The sequence below is a fragment of the Saccoglossus kowalevskii genome, chromosome 22 (assembly GCF_978046115.1).
Source record: "Saccoglossus kowalevskii chromosome 22, keSacKowa6.1, whole genome shotgun sequence".
NCBI lineage: Eukaryota > Metazoa > Hemichordata > Enteropneusta > Harrimaniidae > Saccoglossus > Saccoglossus kowalevskii.
In genome coordinates, this window is record NC_140662.1 from 27,445,609 (window position 1) to 27,470,141 (window position 24,533).

Here is a 24,533-nt window from a genome sequence, read left to right on the forward strand (position 1 = left end):
TAAATACATGCACTGGTCGATGTACGGGAATTTCCAGGGGATTCCCCTCATAAGTTCAGACCTTGGAATATGTGCAATGCGCATGCCCAGAGTGGCTGCCATTCATGAGGCTTTTCATTTTCGCATCAGATCACATGATTATTTTACTACTTTCCCTTCCGTGACAGCCATATATGGCTTATGTGTCTATGTGGCGTCGCTTCAACAAAATAATTTGGAATCAGTGAAGATGATGTTTTGTTTGGCGTGTTTCTGTTCTTTTATTTACTTGTGTCATGGCAATCTGGAAGGTAATGAACAAATAGTTTTAAACATATCATTGTTGATGTTTGGCTTCGTGCAATAACATGTCGCATGTAGCTGCACTCGATGACCTGCTGTGAAAGGCGAATCAGATTTTGTCACATTCCATAAGCACTACGTCTGGTAATGCATTTGAACTACATGTACGTCATTTAAACTGCTGTGTTTACAGTTAATCAACACATAATACGTAGTGTAATGTAATGTTTGTTTCCTATAGGTTACCTAGACACTGACCATTCAACCATATATTACAGAATACACATATCTGAGGTGAGTTCATAGTATCAATTTATTTTAAACATCTATAAACTGCATATATATTGACTTATTACGTAATATTGATGTAATTACGTCATTTTGATTAAGATAGCTGTCAAATTGAAGCTTATCTTTCAAATGTTCACAAAATGCTATTAACAATGTGATATCGAATATTATTAATTTGCATAGGCTCGTAAAATTTCGTTTTTTTAATTTATTCGATTGAAAATTGAACAGTGATATTTTAGACAACATAGTTTAAACGATGTCTAAGCCACATGTAATAGTCTTCTGTGAGTATTTACAGCACATTTTGAAAAAATGAAAGAAAATTTAACATCATGATGTTTAACAACTAAATCCCACACAACATGAATTATTAAAATATTCAATAATCAGAGTTTTTTAGTTTTACAGAATATGATTTTGTTATGTCAATGATGAAAATTTGGTATAAAACGCCAATATTTTCAGTTTGTATAAAACAAAACCGGGCTAAGGTGTCATATAAATACATACATAATGCTCTATATAATTAGCATTACATTGTACAGTATAATGTGTCAATGTGGGTGATTATTTTGAAACATCCCTCTATGAAATGTGGTGGTGCGGGGTGGGTCGATAAAATCATCTGGATCCAGTACTAGTCTTTTCGACATTCCTGTACATTCATTTATTTTCATAACGGATGTAATATGGCTACTTTGCATCAAAATTATATGAATGGCATATTTCCATTACAAGTGATACAAATTATTATTCGTGTTTTCATTATGCAAAATATCTGAACCAGTTTTTAAATGGGAGTGTAGATGTATCCATTCTTAATAATGATGTAGTTATTGGATTATCAGAGGCGCGTGTATTTAATTAATTTACGTTTAAAATATCTTTTTCAAAATAAATCAAAACAAACATTAATGTTGGTTTTAATGGTATATTGTCACAATAAATCACATCACATTATTATTATTATTCAGAACGTGTACACAAATAATGTTAGTAATGTGATCGATAATTGTTTCCTCACTCCACTATTTATTGACGTTTTATGTTATGAGATCATATAACAGTTTAATTGATAACTCCCAGATAGTTCAATCAAAAGACAATTAATATAGGTCAACGGGGAAGGGAACAATACAAAATTGTATCTTAATAAATTGTGTAAATGAGTATAAGATAATTTTATGAAATTTAAATGTGCTTCCTAACTTTAATTTGATATATTACTTGCATTTGTATTTCTTTAGAATTTACTTCCGGGTAGCTCGGTATTTAACATTAGTGGTGAGGTAACGAACTTTATTATTCGAAGTGGAAACAAGGTAAGTATTTAGTACTGATCAATTCTTTAACTTTCAGTTAAGTCATATTTCAGAGAACTCATTATTTTAGCGCTGATTTAGCACGCTTTCCTGATAAAATTGTAATTAAAGATGAAATGTAAAATAATCTGTGTGATATTGAATCTTGAACAATATTTGGGTATGATTTATTTTTAATACTCGAAACGTTCGTCTCAGTTTTTTATTCATCGGGTAATGGCACACCACTAATTTAAGTCTTAATGGAAACACACACTTTTCTTTGAGAGATGACGGAATACGCAGTGAAAGTGATCGGTATGACAACAATCATACCCCACAAATAGGATTTGTTATCCAGAAAATGTTAAGACATAACGTGCGTTGTATTGTCATGACGTCAAAATGATTACAACTCATGTGCATTGTGGGATAAATGAGTTCGGTGCAGTGTTCAGTACTACATACATTTCGATTTTACATTTCAGAATGGCCATTTCATTTGTGACACACACATGCAGAAAATATCTCTCTCAACATTTCTTAACTATGATGATAGACACGAGTATATACTCACTTTGCAATGGGATTCAGTAAGTCATTTTACTATAATACATCCATGAAAGGCGACTACACGTGAATACATTATACAAATTGTAACAAGTTTGTTGGAACTGTTAATTTTTGATCCGATATAACGTTAATCTGTTATTACACTCGACATATTGTTTATATCAGGCAAATATAACTAAATATGGTGTCCTGACTGTTATAGTCGAAGATGAGGCTGACTGGCCACCAATATATAATGAAAGTTGTGTGTTTAAGGATCTGCAAGTCAGAGGAGAATATGACATGGTAAGTCGTACGTGCGTATTTTCTTCGAGAAGGTGAATCACTTATTATGACTAATACACTAGCGAATGTCATCATTGTTCTGCGTATCAGTCAATACGTGTTCAATAAGTTTTGCTTGGCGACACAATCTTCAATAATAATCTTTGTCTAGGCCTGTTCTGCTCAAAATGTAAAAAAAAAACATTTTGTAAATGCCATTCAACTATCAAGATCTCAGATATCACACAATAAATATATTAATCGTACATTCAACAGCAGTTTGTTTCTACGTCATTCACAAATGTGTTTATGGTATCCACAAATACTATTTTAAAGTACAGGAAACAAATCAAATTTTGTATAATGATTTGGTGGAACTGTTGTTAAATAAACAAATTTAGTAAATAATAAAACAGTGAACTTACTGGCCCAGTAATTGATAATAGATTAAAAATTGCAATAGCACGGATATACGACGACTCTAGTAACAGTTTGGACGGCAATAATTACAAAAATACAGTAAATGATCGTTTGCCCAAATACGTTAAAGTTTTGTTGATTAACTTATACATATCCTAATATACATTGTACTTACCTTTTTATAGCCTTTCCCTTTTAGATTTAGAAATGCATACATGCCGCGAGTCGCACCTTACGAACCTCCTAAAATAGTTTATAATATCCAAATGGAGAACAGTGAATGTAAGTGAATGTAATCATATTTATACTACAGCTCATAATATATAAACATGTGTATTATTATTGACAGCTTTTTTCATGCTAAAATGTCTTGAGAATCAAAGATTAAATTATGGACCAATTTATTTTAAGGTCGATTGACACTTGTTGTGAATCCATTGTATGATGAATTAGAAATTGATCAACTCGAACAAGTGCTATCTGATAATAAATTACAAGGAGGTTGTAAATTTGGTGGTGATCACTTTTATATTAAACCGACAATTTATAATGTAAGTATTGATGTATTTTTTAAGTTATTGTTATTTTCTTCAGTGAGCTTCGTTCATAAGAATTAAACAACAATAGTGTTGTTATTATATTGAAATTAGTAGTCAAATTAGTGAATATTAGTAAATTAGTCACAACACATATATATATACATCATCGAATATCGAAGTGATATGAGAAATAATTACAATTATCTCACGACACACAGACAAATATTTCTCGTATTTGACGTTTCTTGAAGATGGAATCTGATATTTAATGTAAATTGAATTATATTTAATTAAATTTCAGGGTTCTTTCAGGAAGGATACTACAAATACTACAAGTAATGGCGATGTGATAATGGAATATTCAAGTGTTGAACATGTCATTCGAACTGTTTTTAATCACTTTACTTCTGATAGAGTAAAGAAAGAAATCGAGTGCTATTTCATAAATATCCCTGACGTTATCCCAAATATCCACTTGACAACTGTGCATGCATTTTATGATATAGATGTGTTAGGTGAGTTTCCATTTCTAATCAAGTAACAAGCATATGTGTTAACTTTACTTTATTCAGAGTTATAATATCTAAACAGAATGTATTGAGTTTATATAATAATAATATTATTTTATTTTTGCGTATCGTACATATCGTAGCATTTTTATATGTATCTTCTTATCTTTCAGAATTCTGCAAAAAATATCTTTGAATTGCCTTTCTATGGTTTGTGTTTTCAAACAGTTCGTCAAAATACGCACTTAGGGTTTGTTGACAATGAGACTATACTTTGGTACTATACAAATCACAATAAATACTACTTTACTCATGTTCCGGGTGTGTCTGTGCTGCATATTTTGCTAGTCTTTCATGTGTTATTGCAGGTTGTCCTGAAGGGAAATTTGGCGGAAATTGTCAATATGAGTGTTATTGCCAGAACGGAGCAACATGCCATATCTTCAACGGTGCATGCAAATGTACCACTGGATGGAAAGGAATAGCCTGTGATATAGGTATGAATTTATGTATAAATAAAGATTATGTATTTTTTAAGAAATACTGTCGAATATATTGTTTTACCAGACATGTGTCTTTATTGTAGTTGCACCTAGTGTAGCGTTCAATGCACCTACATTCTACTCTTATGTCGGCCGAGACTTATCATTCGTCTGCGATTTCAAACACCTGAACGCCTCGGATATTTATGAACGAAGCTTGCTCCACAATGGCAATATTCTAGCAAAGAATACTTTGAATTTTAATAATGATACACTAATTCGTATCTGGAATGGCTATGACAGGTAAGATTGAATACCACTCGTGGTCAAGTGACCCTTTATTCTTGTTGTTGGTTTAATACTCTAAAATGGTTGTTATTTTAGTAGATTGTAAATAGGTTTTAAAACGTATTTACAAAGTAATATCTGCAGATAACTGATAGTTAAAGTACACTTATGTGAATGCTAACCATAGTGAATGGCCTGTTTGGGGCATCTATTATAGTCAACGACCCAGTCTGATTAAAATAAGATCCTAATTTTGGTTTTTTTGTATATTTATTCTATTTTGATCTAGTATTTATTTTTTGAAGTTTTGGTAATTGCGAAAGCCAAAAAGGATCTGACCCATTGCCTATGTAAATACCGTTCAAATCTTGCGTAAATAACAGCTAATCACAGCCCCCTTTTATACAGGCTGTCAGTTGCTTACTTTTCAGTGTAGCGATATATTTTGCCCACTTGAATAAACCATTAATAGAAAATTACTAGTATTTCATTTTTTTTTACAAAAGAGATTCAACAGGATTTTACAATTTTTGTCATTATATTGAATATTTTGTTCACTTCCAGCAAATGTGTACACTTCCTGATGCATCTTCGCCAGCCAAGGTTCCTTTATTCAGTCATCGCTTCAATCAAACACTGAGCATAATTATCTAGAATGGAAGCAAAAAATAAGTAAATCGTAATGATTAGAACCTTGTATACAGCTATAGTAAACAATGCAAACTGATTTTAAATAACGGTCGCCGGCCCACAGCATCGACGCAGAATATTGGAGCAAACAATATTTCCCGATGAATTGCGATGAGTTTCAAATAAAAAATATTTTATTTCATTCCAAATCAGCTAAGAGTTATTGTATAAAGTATATTGAAATTTACAACTACGGCTTCAATACCGTAGACGACTTTGGCCCGATCGTCAATAAAACACCACCCGTCTCCAGGGCAAGCGACTGGAAACAGATACCGGTGTTCGGTCTAACCGGTAGAAAATAAATCGTCACTCCCGGAATAACGAGCTAAATGGAACCAATCAAGCCACAATATAAACATAAAAATAAAAAACGACTTTCGTTGAATTTGACAATGATAAACTTACCGAAAAGCCGCGTTTTGACCGATCGTTTGAATGTATTTGCGACCTGACTCTGCCCGGTGACGTCATCAGGTGCGCTATAGAAGGAGGTCTGTGATTTGTTGACTAAAATCATCGATTGTGGGTCTCACTGAAATCTCGTTACACAGGTAGAGGCTCAGATGTATGTAGGGCGGAATTAAAAAAAATCACAAAATCAAAGTAAAATAATAAAATAAAAAGGCACTGATAACAAAAGTAATAAAAAATAAAATAAAAATAAATTCATAGCTAAAATAATTAAAGCCCGTACACTACGATTTTAATCAGATTGGTCAACGACACTGCGTGTTAGCGTACCTAAACGATGTAAAACTGTAATATTGGCAAGGTTTAGCTGTTTTGAACGCATAGTGTGGGGTTCACAGTGAACGTGTGTTGCATAACCCCTTTTGCTTAACTTATTCATTAGTTTGGCTATGCATTCACATGGATCTGAAAATCATTGATCAAATAGTGAGGGGAACCTTGTGCTAATCACATTTCAGACAAACAATTCTCTCAGTCCTGTATATTGTTGACAAACTTGCTAATAGGCAATGTTTGAAACTAGGAAAGAGTACTTTCCCAGTAAAACAAAATCGACCCTATCAAAGGTTAGCGGACTCTTAGAACAATAGCGGTGACCCATAAAGTGGTTATTACTGTTCATGACCTGTAAAACGGCATTATCTTCACTACACAGTTGTGATATCTTTTGTAAACCTGCACTGTAAATAAGACAGTGATCCTTGCCTCTGCAGTTTTAGTTAACGTACAGGTTCATAATATTTATTCCGTAAAACCTGATTTTTTAAAACAAAAATGAGGACTAATTCCAAAAACATATACATGAGCCTGTCTACCAAAATGAATTATTTTGCCTAATCCATATATAAACCCAGAAGTTTCGGACAATCAGAGGTCATTAGCATGTGTCGTCAAACAATGTGATATACATATTCGATCTGTCCTGAAACTGTACTTTTTTCCTCGGTGCGTTATATAACATGGCATTTAACAAGAATTGGCTTAGCCATTCTTAAACCGGACCGATCCAATGAATGTCTGGCTCACATCCCGAAAACACTTAATGAACTGTTTGTACATCATTACATTAGTTGTTATTATCACTGCCATATACAAGCTTATGCTGTGCATGTTTTTATGTGGTAGATTACCTAATAAAATCAGGGCCCATGAACGTACTATCATTTTCTAGTGTGCTTAACTTACGTTGATTGTTTTTCTTGTTTGCTCCAATTCGCTACAGATTTGGAGTAGAATTTTACTTCGTTGCTGACCAACATGCTGGAACATATGAATGTAATGTGGTTGACATATATGGTGATGTGTACAAAGATTACACGACTCTGATAGTGACAGGTAAAACATTGTTCAGTTTCGGGCATAATGGAGGTTTTCTAGTGCCTGATATAAGATTCATACTTATCATGATGCGCATCACAAATTACACATTTTATTTTTAGGATGCGAAAATAATCGTTGGGGTGCAATATGTGATAAAACTTGTAATTGTGAAAATGATGGAAATTGTAGTCGTAAAGATGGTTGTATTTGTAGCCAGGGATGGAATGGAACATACTGCACAGAAGGTGAGTCTGAGTAACGTTTGTGAAATGTTTGATTCGCTGAAAGCAATTAAAGTTCAATACAACATCAAGGCAACGATTTTACTGTCATAGAGCAAATTTTTGATTGATTTTGTGTTCTGCAGGAAATAAACTCAATATAACATAACTTACCTAATCACAGGGCCATGCACTATCTAACCCCTTTATTTGTTGTCATTATGCAGATGTAGGGGCACCGGAATTTGTGTTTTGTCCACAGAACATCACGGCATTATTAGATGAAGGGTCGTCGTCTACTGACGTCACGTGGTCAAATGTTGAAGTCAATGACAATTCAGGACTGTTTAATCTGACATCAAACCATCGAGCAGGAGATATATTTATCGTAGGAGTACACAACATATTGTACACAGCAGTAGATAGTCATGGAAATACAGCCTTGTGTAGATTCAGTGTAAATGTGGAAGCTGCCAATATTGGAACAAAGAAAACTGTTATTGTATCATTAATTGTGACTTCACTACTACTGGTAGTGTTAGTTACTTTTGGTTTTGTTGTGTGTCTCCGATACAGAAAGAATAGACTAATGTACCCGTTAATATTTGGTAGATCTGAAGACGATGGTGAGTACATACTTAGTCTTATATTTAGATGAACAGTGTATTATTTAATGTCCTCTGTTCAACGTCATCATTAGTATATTTATTTTACAGATGACAAGGAATGGGATGCATTTGTAGCTGTAAGAGGGGGTACGGAAGCTGAAACATTTGTATATAAAGAATTATTGTACGAATTAGAGGAAAATAATGATTATAAAGTAAATATTCATCATAGAGATTTCATTCCTGGATTACGTAAGTAAATTGCAGACTTTGCCTAATGATAATCATTCAAATCTATATGAATAGATATATCTATATTAATAGTGTCACACATTCCGCATATGCAACCTAGATTTCATTTAAAAAAAAGTATTTACATCAGAATAATTTGAGTGTACTTACCTTTATACTTATTTGCATATTTCAGCAATCGTTGAAAATATACTTTACGCGATTAAGAATAGTCGACGGACGATATTGATATTATCTCCAGAGTTTGTCCAAAGTGAATGGTGCAATTATGAAGTTGACCAAGCTAAATTTGAAATGTTCGGATTACGTCATAAACTGATTCCTATAATGTTCGAAGACGTGACACACATGGGTGACGAAATGTCTGCTACGTTGAAATCCATTTTAAAATCTATACACTATCTTACGTGGCACAGAAATGGGTCTGAAAAAGAGAAAAAAGTGTTTTGGAAAAGATTAATTGAGGCAATGCCACGAAAACATCAAGAACAAGATTTACAACAACGACACGGCTTTATATCAAGTATAGTAAATCGCATATGGAATCATAAACTTTATCTCAGGCTTCCTAATGACGATGAGTGTGAGGAAATAGACCTAGAAATAATGTGAGTGTTAACGTATGTCATACATAACATGATGATCTCAACATTCCATGTATGTGTATAGCATCAATGTGTCGTCAACATTTGAGAATTGTATATAATATTGTAAGAATATGTGTTATTCTGTTAAATTTTGTTTAAATATTTGCATTTTGTGTTGTATTCAGAGTAAAGTGTGAATTTGCAAATAATAAACGTGGGTGTAATTACCCCATCTGCTAATTTATAATAAATATAACCATAATTGAGTCACATGCATATGACATTTTAGGTTTCACTCCACAATTAGAATTTGTATGAAGGCTCGGAAGATCACCTATATGTGTAATCTGTTTTGTTTTGAAAGAGATATCTTGGTTGAAAGTTTAGGGAAACCAGCTGGTTATAAAATGGTAATTCGGTAAGAGATAGTCGACTGAGTAAACATTTCCAATGATGCCTCAACTAATTTGTTAAAGCTTCAACAAATTTGAAGATATCATTCGTTATGTGATTGTAAAAATGAAAAAAAAAAGATTTTTTTAAAATCTTGAGTAGTTGCCTCATTGGTTATATGTTTAACAGCCATGCAACGTTTACAAATTCTGTTAAGTCGCCATTTCTTTATTTAGAAAACGTATGAGTATAATAACACATAATGTCTTTGTCTCTGTGGGACACTATGATATTATGATAAATGCGTCCATCTATACTATATACCCTGGTTGTAGAGTTTTTTGTACTTGGGAGAATGAGGTTACCCTTTGCCATAACTACCTTCAGGTCACCCTTGGGCAATGTGTAGTACTTGTCAGCCTTGGGTGCCAACTTCCCACATAATAAGTTTGGTTGACGTCAGTAAGGGCATACGGTCGTAAAAATCCTGCACCAACTGATCCGCATAGGTGTTCAATATTTTATGTAAATATTTATATATATTTTTCAGTTTTCCTTAGCATTTGTCAGGGAGGGGGGTCGTAACCTCTTGTCGCGAGAACCAGTGTGAATGGCCTGCCAACGGGATGCTAAGGTTTTCATAGTAAAAGTTTTCAGTCACACCCGTTAATGTAATTTCGTTTTACTTACCGTAAATAAAAAAATCACTATATAACAAACTAATAATACAACCAGATAGTACTGTTTGATAACTTCTGTGTGGATAACGATAGGCTAGATTTAGGCTAAGCTTACGACTACAGCATTCAGTTCGAATGTATTTGTTATAATATAGAACCCGTACTTTTATATATATTATATATATTATAATTGTGGTAATATATAAGTTAGTTTGCTTCTGAAATGTGGCCTCGTTATTTGCCTCGTTATTTGTTGGACTCGCAAATATATTTTTAGTAAGGTTTCATGTATTTTAAAATATGTCGCCAATACCATATCATAGTAACTCTAAATAGTGTACTTACATAATGTAACGCTCGTATACATATTGCATTCACACAGAAATTGTTAAAGTTAAACGACCACACTTCCGAACATATTCTGCAATGCATACACCTCAAGAAATAATAATTATGCTTGCGAGATATACAAATATACAATATGTATACAAAATAAATAAATTTATTATTACTTAATAACGCCAATCAAATGCGCAATGGCTATATTGATTTGTGTTAATGTTTCAATCGCATGGAGAGCAGAGTGGTATATGTAACTGCCATGATATGTAGGGTAAACCATAGACCTTAGAAAACAGGGACATGCTACTGTGGGTATCCCTTTCATGGAACCTTAGTTATAAACAAGTATTTTTTTTATGAAAAAAGTGCAAAATTAAATACGCCAAACTTAAAAGGCAGTGGGTGTTGCGTCACGCATATACGAAATCTGTGTTTGATTTTTCCATAATCCAATGCGTTAATAAAAATCACGAGTACGACATTTGACCTGGGTGCATTGTGCAAGTAATGACGCCGGTGACTTCTTCGATACCTTACAATCACAAAAGAAATTACCTAGATAAAGCTTGGTAACTTCTAATTTTGCTTTCGTTGGTATGCCAACTGTTAGGGTAGCCAACATTGTTTATATAAGTCCCATGTCTCACGCATGCGTGGCGCGACGACCACCGACCTTTAATGTTTTGATTTTGAAAGGTGAACATAAAAGCCAGAGGCTTAAACAAGTTCCAAAACCATGCACGCTAGAAATTAGGACACCACTTCCGGGTATAAATAAAACATGTATCCACGCCGATAATGGCGCTATTACCATATAATAATCGCGTTTAAGAACGGCTGCGCTGCGGCTGATACGCAGGGAAACATTTACAGAAGATCTTGTTGACAAAATCTGTAATCACGTAACGTGACGCAATCAAAATTCCCAACTAAAATGATTCTAAATACATGCACTGGTCGATGTAGGGGGATTTCCAGGGGATTCCCCCTATAACTTCAGACCTTGGACTATGTGCAATGCGCATGCCCAGAGAGGCTGACATTCACAAGGCTTTTCATTCTCGCATCAGATCACATGATTATTTTACTACTTTCCCTTCCGTGACAGCTATGTATTGCTGATGTGTCTATGTGGCATCGCTTCAACAAAGTAATTTGGAATCAGTGAAGATGATGTTTTTTTTGGCGTATTTCTGTACCTTTATTTATTTGTGTCATGGCAATCTGGAAGGTAATGAACAAATAGTTTTAAACATATCATTGTTGATGTTTGGCTTCGTGCAATAACATGTCGCATGTAGCTGCACTCGACGACCTGCTGTGAAAGGCGAATCAGATTTTGTCACATTCCATAAGCACTACGTCTGGTAATGCATTTGAACTACATGTACGTCATTTAAACTGCTGTGTTCACAGTTAATCAACACAGAATACGTAGTGTAATGTAGTGTTTGTTTCCTATAGGTTACCTAGACACTAACCATTCAACCATATATTACAGAATACACATATCTGAGGTGAGTTCATAGTAACATCTATAAAGTACAAATATATCGACTTGTTTTATTACGTAATATTGATGTAATTACGTCATGTTTATTTTGCTTTTGTGCGTGTCTGAATTGAATTTACAGTAATTGATATCGCATATTATTAATATGCATAGACTCGTAAATTTTCGCTTTTTTAATTTAATTGATTGAACATTTTTGTAAACAATTGAATAGTAATATTTTAGACAAAATAGTTTAAACGATGTCTAAATCACCTGTAAGAGTCCTATGTGTGTATTTACAGCACATTTTGAAGAAAAAAAGAAAATTTAACATCATGTTTATCGACTAAATTTTACACAACATGGATTATTAACGTATTCAAAAATCAGTGTCTTTTTAGTTTTACAGAATATAAATAAGTAATGTTAATGATGAACATTTGGAATAAAACGCCAATATTTTCGATTCGTATAAAACAAAACAGGGCTAAGGTATCATAAAAATACATGCATAATGTTCTATATAATTAGCATTGCATTGTACAGTGTAATGGGTCAGTTTATTGGGTTGATTATTTTCATACATCCCTGTACAAAATAAATAGGGCGGTGTGGGGTGGGTCTGAGCTGGGGGTCGGTACTATCATTTGGATCCAATACTAGTCTTTTCAACATTTCTGTATATTCATTTATTTTCATAGTGGATATAATATGGCTACTTTTGCATCAAAAGTATATAAATCATATATTTCCATTAAAGTGGTAAAATCATTATTCGTGTTTTTTTTATAATGCAAAATACCTAACCCAGTATTTAAATGGGAGTGTAGATGTATCCATTCTTCATAATAATGTTGTGATGGATCATCAGAGGCGCGTGTATATAATATATTTACGCTTAAAACACCTCTTTAAAAAAATCAAAGCAATCATTAATGTTGATTTTAATGATATGTTGTCACAATAAATGAGATAACAATATTAGTATTAATATAATGTGATCGAGAATTGTTTCCTCACTCCACTATCCATTGACGTTTCATGATATGAGGTCATACAAAGTGTAATTACTAACCCCAATACTTCAATCAAAAGACAATTAATATAGAACAACGGGGATGGGGAAATATACAAAATGTTATCTTAATAATTTGTGGTAAGTAAATGAGTGTAAGATAATTTTATGAAATTAAATGTGTTTAATAACTTTGATATCATTTATTACTTGCATTTGTATTTCTTTAGAATTTACTTCCGGGTAACTCGGTATTTAACCTTGGTGGTGAAGTAACGAACTTTATTATTCGAAGTGGAAACGAGGTAAGAATTTATAACTGATCAATTCTTTAACTTTTAGTTATATCATATTTCAGAGAACTCATGATTTTAGCGCTGCTTTCCAGATAAAATTTTAAACATTAATTATAGATGAAATGTGGATTAACTGGTGTGATATTGAATATTTGGTTATGATTCATTTTAACATAACAATAACATTTTGGTTTCAAATACATCAGTATGTGTAAACACAATTTTTAATTCTCATTTTCCCAACCAAGCGCAAATTTTGCACGTTCGTCTCCGTTTTTTACTAATTAGGTAATGGCAAATCAATAATTTAAGTCTTAATGTAAACACATACTCTCCCTTGAGAAATGACAGAATACGCAGTGAATGTGATCGCTCTGACAACAATCCTACCCTACAAATAGTATTTGTTATCCAGAAAAAGTTAAGACTTAACGTGCGTTGTATTGTATTGTCATGACGTCAAATTGATCACAACTCATGTGCATTGTGAGATAAACGAGTTCGGTGCAGTGTTCAGCACTACATACATTTCGATTTTACATTTCAGAATGGCCATTTCATTTGTGACACACACATGCAGAAAATATCTCTCTCAACATTTCTTAACTACGATGATAGGCATGAGTATATACTCACTTTGCAATGGGATTCAGTAAGTAAATTTTACTATAATACATCCATGAAAGACGACTACACGTGAATACATTATACAAATTGTAACAAGTTTGTTCCGCAATAACGTTAATCTGTTATTACACTCGACATATTGTTTATATCAGGAAAATATAACTAAATATGGTGTCCTGACGGTTATAGTCGAAAATGTGGCTGATTGGCCTCCAGTATATAATGAAAGTTGTGAGTTTAAGGATCTGCAAGTCAGGGGAGAACATGACCTGGTAAGTCGCAAATGAGAATCTGAATCACCGATTGTGATTAATATACTAGCGAACGTCATCATTATTCTGCTTATCAGTCAATATGTCTTCAATAAGCTTTGCTTGGCGACACACTCTTCAAAAGTTATCTTTGTCTAGGTCTATTTTTGCTCAATATTTGAATAACATTTTTGATCTGCCATTGAACTATCAAGATCTCAGATATACAATACAACTATTACTCGTTCACTCAACAGTACTTTGTATCTACATCATTCACATCATGTGTTTGTGGTATCCACAAGTACTGGAAACAAATCGATCACAGATTTATAATAGTTGCATCATAATTTTAAGATCTTGTTGGAACTGTTGTTAAATAATAAATTAAGTGAATAATCAAACTGAGAGGTTACTGGCCCAGTAACATCGAATTTACAAATACAGTTTTGTAATTGGCAATAAATTGAAAACTACAATAGCACAATTTATATTTGAACGGCAATAATTACAAAAATACTGTAAATGATCTTTTTCCCCAACAAATAAAGTTGTGTTGATTAACTAATGCATAATAATATACATTGTACTGACCTTTGTATAGCCTTTCCCATTCAGAATTAGAAATTCATACAAGCCACGAGTCGCACCGGATAAACCTCCTTCTAATATAGTTTATAATGGCCAAATGGAAAACAGTGAATGTATGTAACTTTACTTATATATAGTACAGCTAATAATATATAAACATGTGTATTATTATTGACAGTTCTTTTCATGCAAAATGTCTTGAGAATTAAAGATTAAATTTATTGACCAATTTATTTTAAGGTCGATTGACAGTTGTCGCGAATCTATTGTATGATGAATTAGAAATTGATCAATTCAAGCAAGTGCTTTCTGACGATAAATTGCAAGGCGGTTGTAAATTTGGTGGTGATCACTTTTATATTAAACCGACAATTGATAATGTAAGTATCGATATATCTTTTTTAAATGATTGTGACTTTGTGCAGTGAGCTTCGTTCATATGAATTATTTGACAATGTTATTATAATGAAATTAGTATTTACATTCGTGATTATTAGTAAACTATTCACAACACATATGAACATTATCGCAGATTGAAGTGATATGAAAAACATTTTCCGTATTTGACGTTTCTTGAAGATGAAATCGTATATTTAATGTACATTGAATTATATTTAATCAAATTTCAGGGTTCTTTTAGCAATGATGCTACAAATGCTACAAGTAATGACGATATGATAATTGAATATTCGAGTGTTGAAAATGCCATTCGAATTGTTTTTAGTCACTTTACTTCTGATAAAGTAGACAAAGGAATGGAGTGCTATCTCACAAATATCCCTGACGTTATCCCAAAATTCCACTTGACAACTGTGCATGCATTTTATGATATAGATGTGTTAGGTGAGATTCCATTTCTTATCAATTAACAAGCATATGTATTAACACCCTGGGATTTATTAACTTTACTTTATTCTAAATTATATAATAAGTAAACATGTGTTGAGTTCATATAATAGTAATACTATTTTAGAGTCATATTGTGCATTGTACATATCGTAGCATTTTTTGATATGTATCTTCTTATCATTCAGAATTCTGTAAAAATTATCTTTGAATTTCCTTCGCATTTCTGTGGCCGCTTTGTGTATTTAAAACAGTTCGTTAAAATACGCGCTTAGGGTTTGTTGACAATGAGACTATACTATTTATCCTGGCACGCTCGCCAATTGTCAGGCAAGCCGCACATGCAATATAAATAACTAGCAGATACAGAATTAATACGTTTTATTAAGTTAGTAGTGATTTCTATACACAACGGGATGATGCTAATGGAAATATTACTAGTTACATTAATACATGTCACAATCCATAAAACGGCTTACAATTATAAGACAAACTAGACTACACGCTCATCAAAATTACAATAATGCGTAAAGCATACACGTTATAAGTACAGGCAGTAAATTAAGAACTGGTATTATAAGTTGTTAATACAACCGGTTAGACCTAATGAACACGTCACACAATAACAAGTTCAGACTGTCCTAATGTCCGCTAAGTTCAAACGTTCACTTGCTCGACACTTTTACTTCACTCCACACAATCCAGAATTCCACTTCACAGCCTTTCACTCAGACTGCGCTCCATGCTCCATGCGTTACGACGGCTCACCACTAACAGGTCATCTGGAAAAGGGACAAGTACATTCCATAATACCTGCCGTTTTAAACACAACTAAAGAAACATAACATGGATGTATTTAATCGGGCTACCGTACCCAGTACAGTTGAATGAACTACCAAGAAACGATTAAACTGAATTCTCAACTTACAGTTTCTATGTGCTGGCGTCATGTCCATCTCCCTTACCAAAAGTTGGAATCTCCAAGTCTCAGGAATATCCCCAAGCTGCAATGTGACAGACCTCTACTCTATATAATTGGCTGACCTAATACAGCGAAGTCACCACTGACGTCCGCCAGTTTAAAGCCTGAACGCCTTGCCAGTTGACAGTAAAATTACGAGTCACCGGGAGTAGAATTGCAGAAGATGCTCACTCCTGGACAACTGACCACATCACACTGCAGAATTACCAAGCACGCTGACCTACTTTGCATCACAAAATCAGTTCTATTCATCACTTCAGCCTACTCTAGTAAACTTCCATACACCCACCTGTAAGTGCATACCAATTCACACTCACATACCAGCACAACTGCAAATTAAACTATGACCTGATTTATGTACACTTGTACACTAGTTACTAAACAACAGACTCAGCAATATTAAGTATATTATGTGATGAGTTTATTCAATTAAGTTACTTTTACAGTACTATAACCTACATACACAAATGACTAGACAATAACAAATAACACCCAAAATAAGTGACAACTTGTCACAGTATTGTACAAATCACAAGAAATACTACTATTCTCATGTTCCATGTGTGTCTATGCTGCACAGTTTTCTATTCTGTCATGTGTTGTTACAGGTTGTCCTGAAGGGAAATTTGGCGGTAATTGTCAATATGAGTGTTATTGTCAGAACGGAGCAACATGCCATATCTTCAATGGTGCATGCAAATGTACCACTGGATGGAAAGGAATAGCCTGTGATATAGGTATGAATTTATGTATAATTAAAGATTATGTATTTTTAAAGTAATACTGTCGAATATATTGTTTTACCAGACATGTGTTTCATTGTAGTTACCCCTAGTGTAGTGTTCACTGCACCTACATTCTACTCTTATGTTGGCCGAGACTTATCATTCGTCTGCGATTTCAACCACCTGAACGCCTCTGATATTTATGAAAGAAGCTTGCACCACAATGCTAATATTCTAGCAAAAAATACAGTGACTTTCAATAATGATACAAGAATTTATATCTGGAATGAATATGAAAGGTAAGATTGACGATAACGATATTGTCTTGACCCATTATTCTGGCCGTTGGTTTAATACTGTAAACGTTTTGTTATTAAGTATATTGTGAATTGATTGTAAAACTTATTCATAAAATACAGATAATAATATCTACAGATAACTGATAGTTAGAGTACGCACACGTGAATGCTAACCGTAGTTAATGGCCAGTTTGTGGTGTCGATTCTAGCCGTACCTGGACAAGTAATTCTGTACTTCCAGCAAGATTCAAGTGTTTTGCATGCCTACCGTGGATTATGTGTCACATTGCACGTATGTTGCGTAACTCCCTTTGTAATGAAGGACAATGAAGGACAGTGGGTAAATTATATGTAGAAACCACGCCTGATTCATACATTATATACTGCATATTGCTTTGAAAAGCTAAACACCTGCTAAGATTATTCAGTATATTGCATGCATTCACATGAATCTGAAAATCTTCGATCAATGATTATTTTTTAAATAGTGAAGATAACGCTGTGCTGTTCACAACGTTCACGTGAAAGTAAAACATTTTAGAACGCTCACTCCTGGGTATTGTTGAGAAATAGGCAATGGTTGAAACTAAGAAATAATACTTTCCTAGTAAAATAAAATCGACCCTATCAGACTATTAGAACAATAGCGCCGAACCGGAATGTGCTCATTACTGTGCATAACCTGCAAACGACGTTATCTTGACTAAATACCAGTGGCATATTTTATAAACTGACATTGTAAATCAGACATTGAATCCTGGTTCTGCAGCTTCAATCAATGTACACGTTCGTAATATTTGTATGAATTGTTTTAGAGGACTAATTCCAAAAACATAAATACATATGAGCCATGAATAACTTTCCACAATCCATAGTTATCAAACCATATATAAACCGGAAGGTCAGGGCAATCATAGATCGTTAGTGTGTGTCGTTGAACGACATATCCTCTCTAGAGATACACTAATTATGCGGTTAATACGTTTTATTCTGTGTGTCATTTAATAAAATTTGCCATTTTTAAACAGTACTGATCTAATGAATTTCTGGCTTAAATCCTGAAAACACTTTATGAACGGTGTGTACGACATTACATCGGTTGCTATTATCACAGCCATATACAATCTTATGTTGTTCATGCTTTTATATGGTAGATTATCTAATAACAAGATTCAGGACCAATGAATGTACTATCCTTGCTATTGGGAAATTAAAACAGCTTTTTATGATCTTCATTATTATTCAATCTTGTGTAGTGTGCTAACTTTCGCTGATTGTTTTTATGTTTGCTCCAATTCGCTACAGATTTGGAGTAGAAATTTACTCTGTTGCTGACCAAGACGCTGGAATATATGAATGTAATGTAGTTGACATATATGGTGAAGTGTACAAAGATTACACGACTCTGATAGTGACAGGTAAAACATTTTTTCAGTTTCGGGCTGAATAGAGGTCTTATAGTGCCTGATATAAGATTCATACTTAACATGATGCGAATCACGAATTACACATTTTATTTTTAGGATGCGAAAATAATCGTTGGGGTGCAACATGTGATAAAACTTGTAATTGTGAAAATAATAGTAACTGTAGTCGTAAAGATGGTTGTATTTGTAGCCAGGGATGGAATGGAACATACTGCAAAGAAGGTATGTGAGTTTAAGTAACATTGGAGGAAATTTAATTCGCTGAAAGTTTAATACAACATTCCGATAACAAAACCAAAGATTTTACTGTTGTAGAGCAAATATTGGATTGGTTTTGTGTTCGCACGAAACAAACGCATTAGAACATAACTTACTTAATCACAGGTTCATGAACTATCTAACCCCTTTATTTGTTGTCAATATGCAGATGTAGGGGCACCGGAGTTTGATTTTTGCCCGCACAACATTACGGCATTATTAGATGAAGGGTCATCGTCTACTGAAGTCACGTGGCCAAAGGTTGAAGTCAATGACAATTCAGGACTGTTTAATCTGACATCAAACCATCAAGCACGCGATAAATTTATCATAGGAGTACACAACATATTGTACACAGCAGTAGATAATCATGGAAATACTGCCTTGTGTAGATTCAGTGTAAATGTGCGGGCTGCCAATATTGGAACAAAGAAAACTGTTATTGTATCATCAATTGTGATTTCACTCTTATTGGTAGTGTTAGTTACTTTTAGTTTTGTTGTGTGTCTCCGATACAGAAAGAATAGACTAATGTACCCGTTAATATTTGGTAGATCTGATGACGATGGTGAGTACATACTTAGTCCTATATTTAGATGAACAGTGTATTATTTAATGTCCTCCGATCAACGTCATCATTAGTAGATTTGTTTTACAGATGATAAGGAATGGGATGCATTTGTAGCTGTTAGAGGGGGTACGGAAGATGAAACATTTGTATATAAAGAATTATTGTACGAATTAGAGGAAAATAATGATTATAAAGTAAATATTCATCATAGAGATTTCATTGCTGGAATACGTAAGTAAATGGCATACTTTGTCTCATGATAATCATTCAAATACATATTAATACATATAGTCACGCTTTCCGCATCTACAAAAACATAATATTTTAAAAGGGTATATACATCCGTATAAATGGATTGTACTTACCTTTATACTTATTTGCATATTTCAGCTATCGTTGACAATATACTTTACGCGATTAAGAACAGTCGACGGACGATATTGATATTATCTCCAGAGTTTGTCCGAAGTGAATGGTGCAATTATGAAGTTGATCAAGCTAAATTTGAAATGTTCGGATTACGTCATAAACTGATTCCTATAATGTTCGAAGACGTGACCCACATGGGTGGCGGAATGTCTGCTACGTTGAAATCGATTTTAGACTCTATAAACTATCTCATATGGCCCAGAAATGGGTCTGAAAATGAGAAAAAGGAGTTTTGGAAAAGATTAATTAGGGCAATGCCACGAAATAATCAGAAACAACATTTACAACAACGACTCGGCTTTATATCAAGTATAGTAAATCGCATATGTCATCGTAAACTGTATCTCAGGCTTTCTAATGACAATGGGTGTGAGGAAATAGACCTAGAAATAATGTGAGTGTTAATGTATGTCATACATAACATGATGATCTCAACATTCCATGTATGTGTATAGCATCAATGTGTCGTCAACATTTAAGAATTTTATATAATATTGTAAAAATATGTGTTTATTCTGTTAAATTTTGTTTAAACGTTTGCATTTTGTGTTGTATTCAGAATAAAGTGTGAATTTGCAAATAATAAACGAGGGGGTAATTACCCCATCTGCAAAATTATAATAAATATAACCATAATTGAGTCACATGCATATCAAATTTTAGGTTTCACTCCACAATTAGAATTTGTATGAAAGCTCGGAAGATCACCTATATGTGTAATCTGTTTTGTTTTGAAAGAGATATCTTGGTTGAAAGTTTAGAGAAGCCAGCTGGTTATAAAATGGTAGTTTGGTATGAGTAGTCGACTGGGTAAACATTTCCAATGATGCCGTGGATAATTTGTTAAAGCTTTCAACAAATGTGACAGCCCTGCAACTTTTGCAAATTTAGTTAAGTCGTCATTTCTTTATTTAGAAAACGTTTGAGTATAATAACATGTTGTTGTCTCTGTGGAACATAATGCTATTATGATATATGCAACTGTACTATATAACAGACTAATAATGCAACCAGATAGTACTGTTTGGTCAAGTCTGTCTGTGTGGATAACGATAGGCTAGATTTAGGCTAAGCTTGCGACTGCAATATATCAGCTTGTTTGCTTCTGAAATGTGACTTTATGGTAAACCTTGTGCCTCAATATTTGTTTTTTTGACTCTCATATATATCTTTAGTTTTATGTATTTTAAAATACACAAGTACATACACAAGTAACTCTTCAAATTATTTCCATGTAAACTCCATGATAATAATGTGTTTCAAGAATGTTAGTCCAGTGGTAGTAAAATCGTTAGTGCTCTCTACATTGTTCTCCATTGTTTCTCATTGTGTTTCATAAAACTAGCATATTTACTGGTATCTGTAATTCTCGAATATATACAAGATCTCGACAATAGGCCCACTGGGTGCTCTATCTAAATATATCCACAATAAGTATATAGTGTGCTTACATCATTTAACGCCCGTATATATACTGCATTCTCACAGAAATTGTTAAAGGTAAACGACCACACCTTATAATATAGTCTGGAAATGTATAAACCTCAAGCAATAATAATACTGCTATTGAAATAAAAAAAATATACAATATATGTACAAATAATTCCGTATTTATTATAACATTCCATATGTCGGAGCGTCAAGCATTAAATATTTGTTTAACAACGTCAACCCAAAGCGCAATGTCCATATTGCATTTCTTTAACTTTTCAAACATATAGAGAGCAGAGTGGTATATATAACTACCATGATATGTAGGGTAAACTACAGTTTGCAATTGCGGTATGGGCCATTAACATTCAATTATTCTAGCATAAATAATGCATGACCCCACTTCAGTGTTATTGTGTACTAGAACTTGTTATATCATAGATGAACGTCGTTGATAGAGAGCACGCTTTACAGGGCAGATGAATAACCAAACCAACCATTTAATGAAATAAATATAGTGTTCAATAATACTGTTTATCCAGATTGCACCTGTCAGCAGTCTGGAAAGAAATGAGTCCAAATGTATAAATTTGTTCTTAGGCGTTTGGACACATTCAGCGCATATTTCTCAACCAAGTTAAAATCGTTATGACCATTGTAGCATGACCATTTGCAGCATATTTACATGACATTGACCAAGTTATGTTAGCAGTGATAATGAACCTTAGCTTTCACAATGCGATGCTATCCCCCTTCTCGTACCTTAAAACCATGTCCACATAAATTGCATCACTTCCGGCCACCGCATATAGCTGTATTCTTCTCTATGAAATTATGCCCCAATAATTCCATTGCAAACACATTATTCTTCAATGGATGTTCAAACACATTTCCTTCGTTAAATTAAAAAGTCTCATTTAATGGTTGAATGTTATTGCAATATCAGCCTCATAAAAATATTTTATTATATTTGTTTCCCCTTTGGCTGAAAATGGTTGTTTTCTTAACGCTAGTTTGTTGATTTTAACTGTGACCCTTTTTCCACGTATTTCTTGTAACGCACATGCTCAATCGCCTTTGGGTACTAACCCACCTTAAGAAACATTATTGACTTTAGACTGCAGAAAACATGTTAACGCCGTTAAATAGAAAAATATTTTGCTCACGTACGCAGTGCTCAATTGCAACCTCCGATAGTGTAGCACTGAAATATGTTAAATTATGATTTTAATTATATCGTTGGTTCTTAAACTAGTCAAAACAGAAAATAAATGATACATTAAATACGTTGTCGCGCCACGCATATGCGAAATTTGTGTTGTTATACATTGATTACCCCATAATCCAATGCGTTAATGAATTCAAGAGTACGTAATTTGACCTGGATGCGACATGTAAGCAATTACGTCGGTGACACCTTCGTTACCTTCCAATCACAAAAGAAATTGTTGGTTTCAGTTTTTTCTGGTTGCGCTGTACAACAGCCGAAGTCGCCAACTCTATTTGAGTCCCATGTCTCACGCATTGGTGGCACGACGGCCACCGTCCGTTAATGTTTTGTCTTTGAAAGGTGAACACAAAGGTCACTACATATTGTATATTTTCATATATTTCTCGTTTTTTTAATCTAACACCTATTAGAACTCGATACATTTAATACCCGCATATTAGTTTATACATTAAATTACAGATTTGTTTAAAAAATACTAAAAACATGCACGCACGAAATTAACACACACACTTGCATCCACGGCATTGGTGGCGCTAATAACATATAATAATCACTTCTCATAATGACTGCTGCTGCTGATACGCAGGAAATCATTTACGTAAGACCCTGTTGACAATATACGTAATCACGTGACGTGACGCAATCAAACTTCCCACCCGAAATGCTTCTAAATATATACACTGGTAGATGTAGGGGAATTTCCGAGGGATTTCCCCTCTTACTTCAGACAATAGACTAAATGCAATGAGCATGACCAGCGTGGCTCCCATTTATAAGGCTTTTTACTTACGCATCAGATCACATGATTATTTTATTATATTTCCTCTTTCTTGTCAGCCATACACGGCTGATGTCGCGTCGCTTCAACAAGGTAATTTGGAATCAGTGGAAATGATGTTTTCTTTGGCGTGTTCTGTTTCTTTATGTATTTGTGCCATGGCAATCTGGAAGGTAATGGACAAATATCATTTTTATTGTTTGGTATCGTACAATCACATGGTAAAGTGCATGTAGCTTCACTCCACGACGTACTATGAAAGGCAAATAAGATTTTTTCACATTCATACTACATTTACATCATTTATGCTGCTGGGTTCACAGTTAATCAACACATAATACGTAGTGTAATATGGTGTTCGTTTCCTACAGGCTACCTAGACACTAACCGTTTAACCATTCATTACAGAATACACATATCTGAGGTGAGTTCATAGTATCAATTTATTTTAAACATCTATAAAGTACATACATATCGACTTGTGCTGTTACGTTACGTCACTTTGAATACGATAGCTTGTCAAATTGAAACTTATGTTTATTTTGCCTTTATGTGTGTCTGAAATGTTCACAAACTGTTATTTACAGTTTGTATTATATTTTAACAGTCGTTATGAGAAAATTTCTAATCCATGTTTATCGACTAAATCCCACACAACATGGATTATTAAATTATTCAAAAATTAGCGTTTTTAGTTTTACAGAATACAAATAAGTAATGTTAATGATGAACATTTGGTATGAAAAGGTTCGTATAAACAAA

At 33.6% G+C, this 24,533-nt stretch overlaps 3 protein-coding genes and 1 long non-coding RNA gene across 4 annotated transcripts; 3 read left to right on the forward strand and 1 right to left on the reverse strand.

The window, feature by feature from the left end:
- Nucleotides 1-139: 139 nt before the first annotated feature.
- LOC144346097 (uncharacterized) lies at nucleotides 140-4,588 on the forward strand. The gene is made up of 8 exons (XM_085495539.1): nucleotides 140-290; nucleotides 524-576; nucleotides 1,824-1,898; nucleotides 2,366-2,470; nucleotides 2,616-2,735; nucleotides 3,320-3,416; nucleotides 3,546-3,685; nucleotides 3,975-4,588. The coding sequence occupies exons 1-8, from the start codon at nucleotides 230-232 to the stop codon at nucleotides 4,212-4,214; spliced, it is 891 nt and encodes a 296-aa protein (XP_085351665.1). The 5' UTR covers nucleotides 140-229; the 3' UTR covers nucleotides 4,215-4,588.
- Nucleotides 4,490-9,360, forward strand: LOC146729473 (uncharacterized; the record flags this gene model as incomplete). Its single annotated transcript, XM_085495860.1, has 7 exons — nucleotides 4,490-4,679; nucleotides 4,769-4,967; nucleotides 7,339-7,451; nucleotides 7,556-7,681; nucleotides 7,885-8,283; nucleotides 8,374-8,517; nucleotides 8,693-9,360. Coding segments are annotated over 7 exons (1,608 nt in total), but the record flags the coding sequence as incomplete, so codon positions are not given.
- LOC146729474 (uncharacterized) lies at nucleotides 5,204-6,637 on the reverse strand. The gene is made up of 2 exons (XR_014928181.1): nucleotides 6,051-6,637; nucleotides 5,204-5,602 (listed from the first exon to the last, which is right to left on the reverse strand). It is a non-coding gene; the product is annotated as an uncharacterized LOC146729474 (long non-coding RNA).
- Nucleotides 9,361-11,568: 2,208 nt separating the features above from the next.
- LOC146729475 (uncharacterized) lies at nucleotides 11,569-21,934 on the forward strand. The gene is made up of 15 exons (XM_085495861.1): nucleotides 11,569-11,750; nucleotides 11,984-12,036; nucleotides 13,260-13,334; nucleotides 13,873-13,977; nucleotides 14,105-14,224; nucleotides 14,808-14,907; nucleotides 15,035-15,174; nucleotides 15,424-15,637; nucleotides 17,231-17,359; nucleotides 17,448-17,646; nucleotides 18,952-19,064; nucleotides 19,170-19,295; nucleotides 19,501-19,899; nucleotides 19,990-20,133; nucleotides 20,293-21,934. Exons 1-15 carry the CDS (start codon nucleotides 11,690-11,692, stop codon nucleotides 20,727-20,729), a joined length of 2,415 nt encoding a protein of 804 aa, XP_085351987.1. The 5' UTR covers nucleotides 11,569-11,689; the 3' UTR covers nucleotides 20,730-21,934.
- The last annotated feature ends 2,599 nt before the right edge of the window (nucleotides 21,935-24,533 follow it).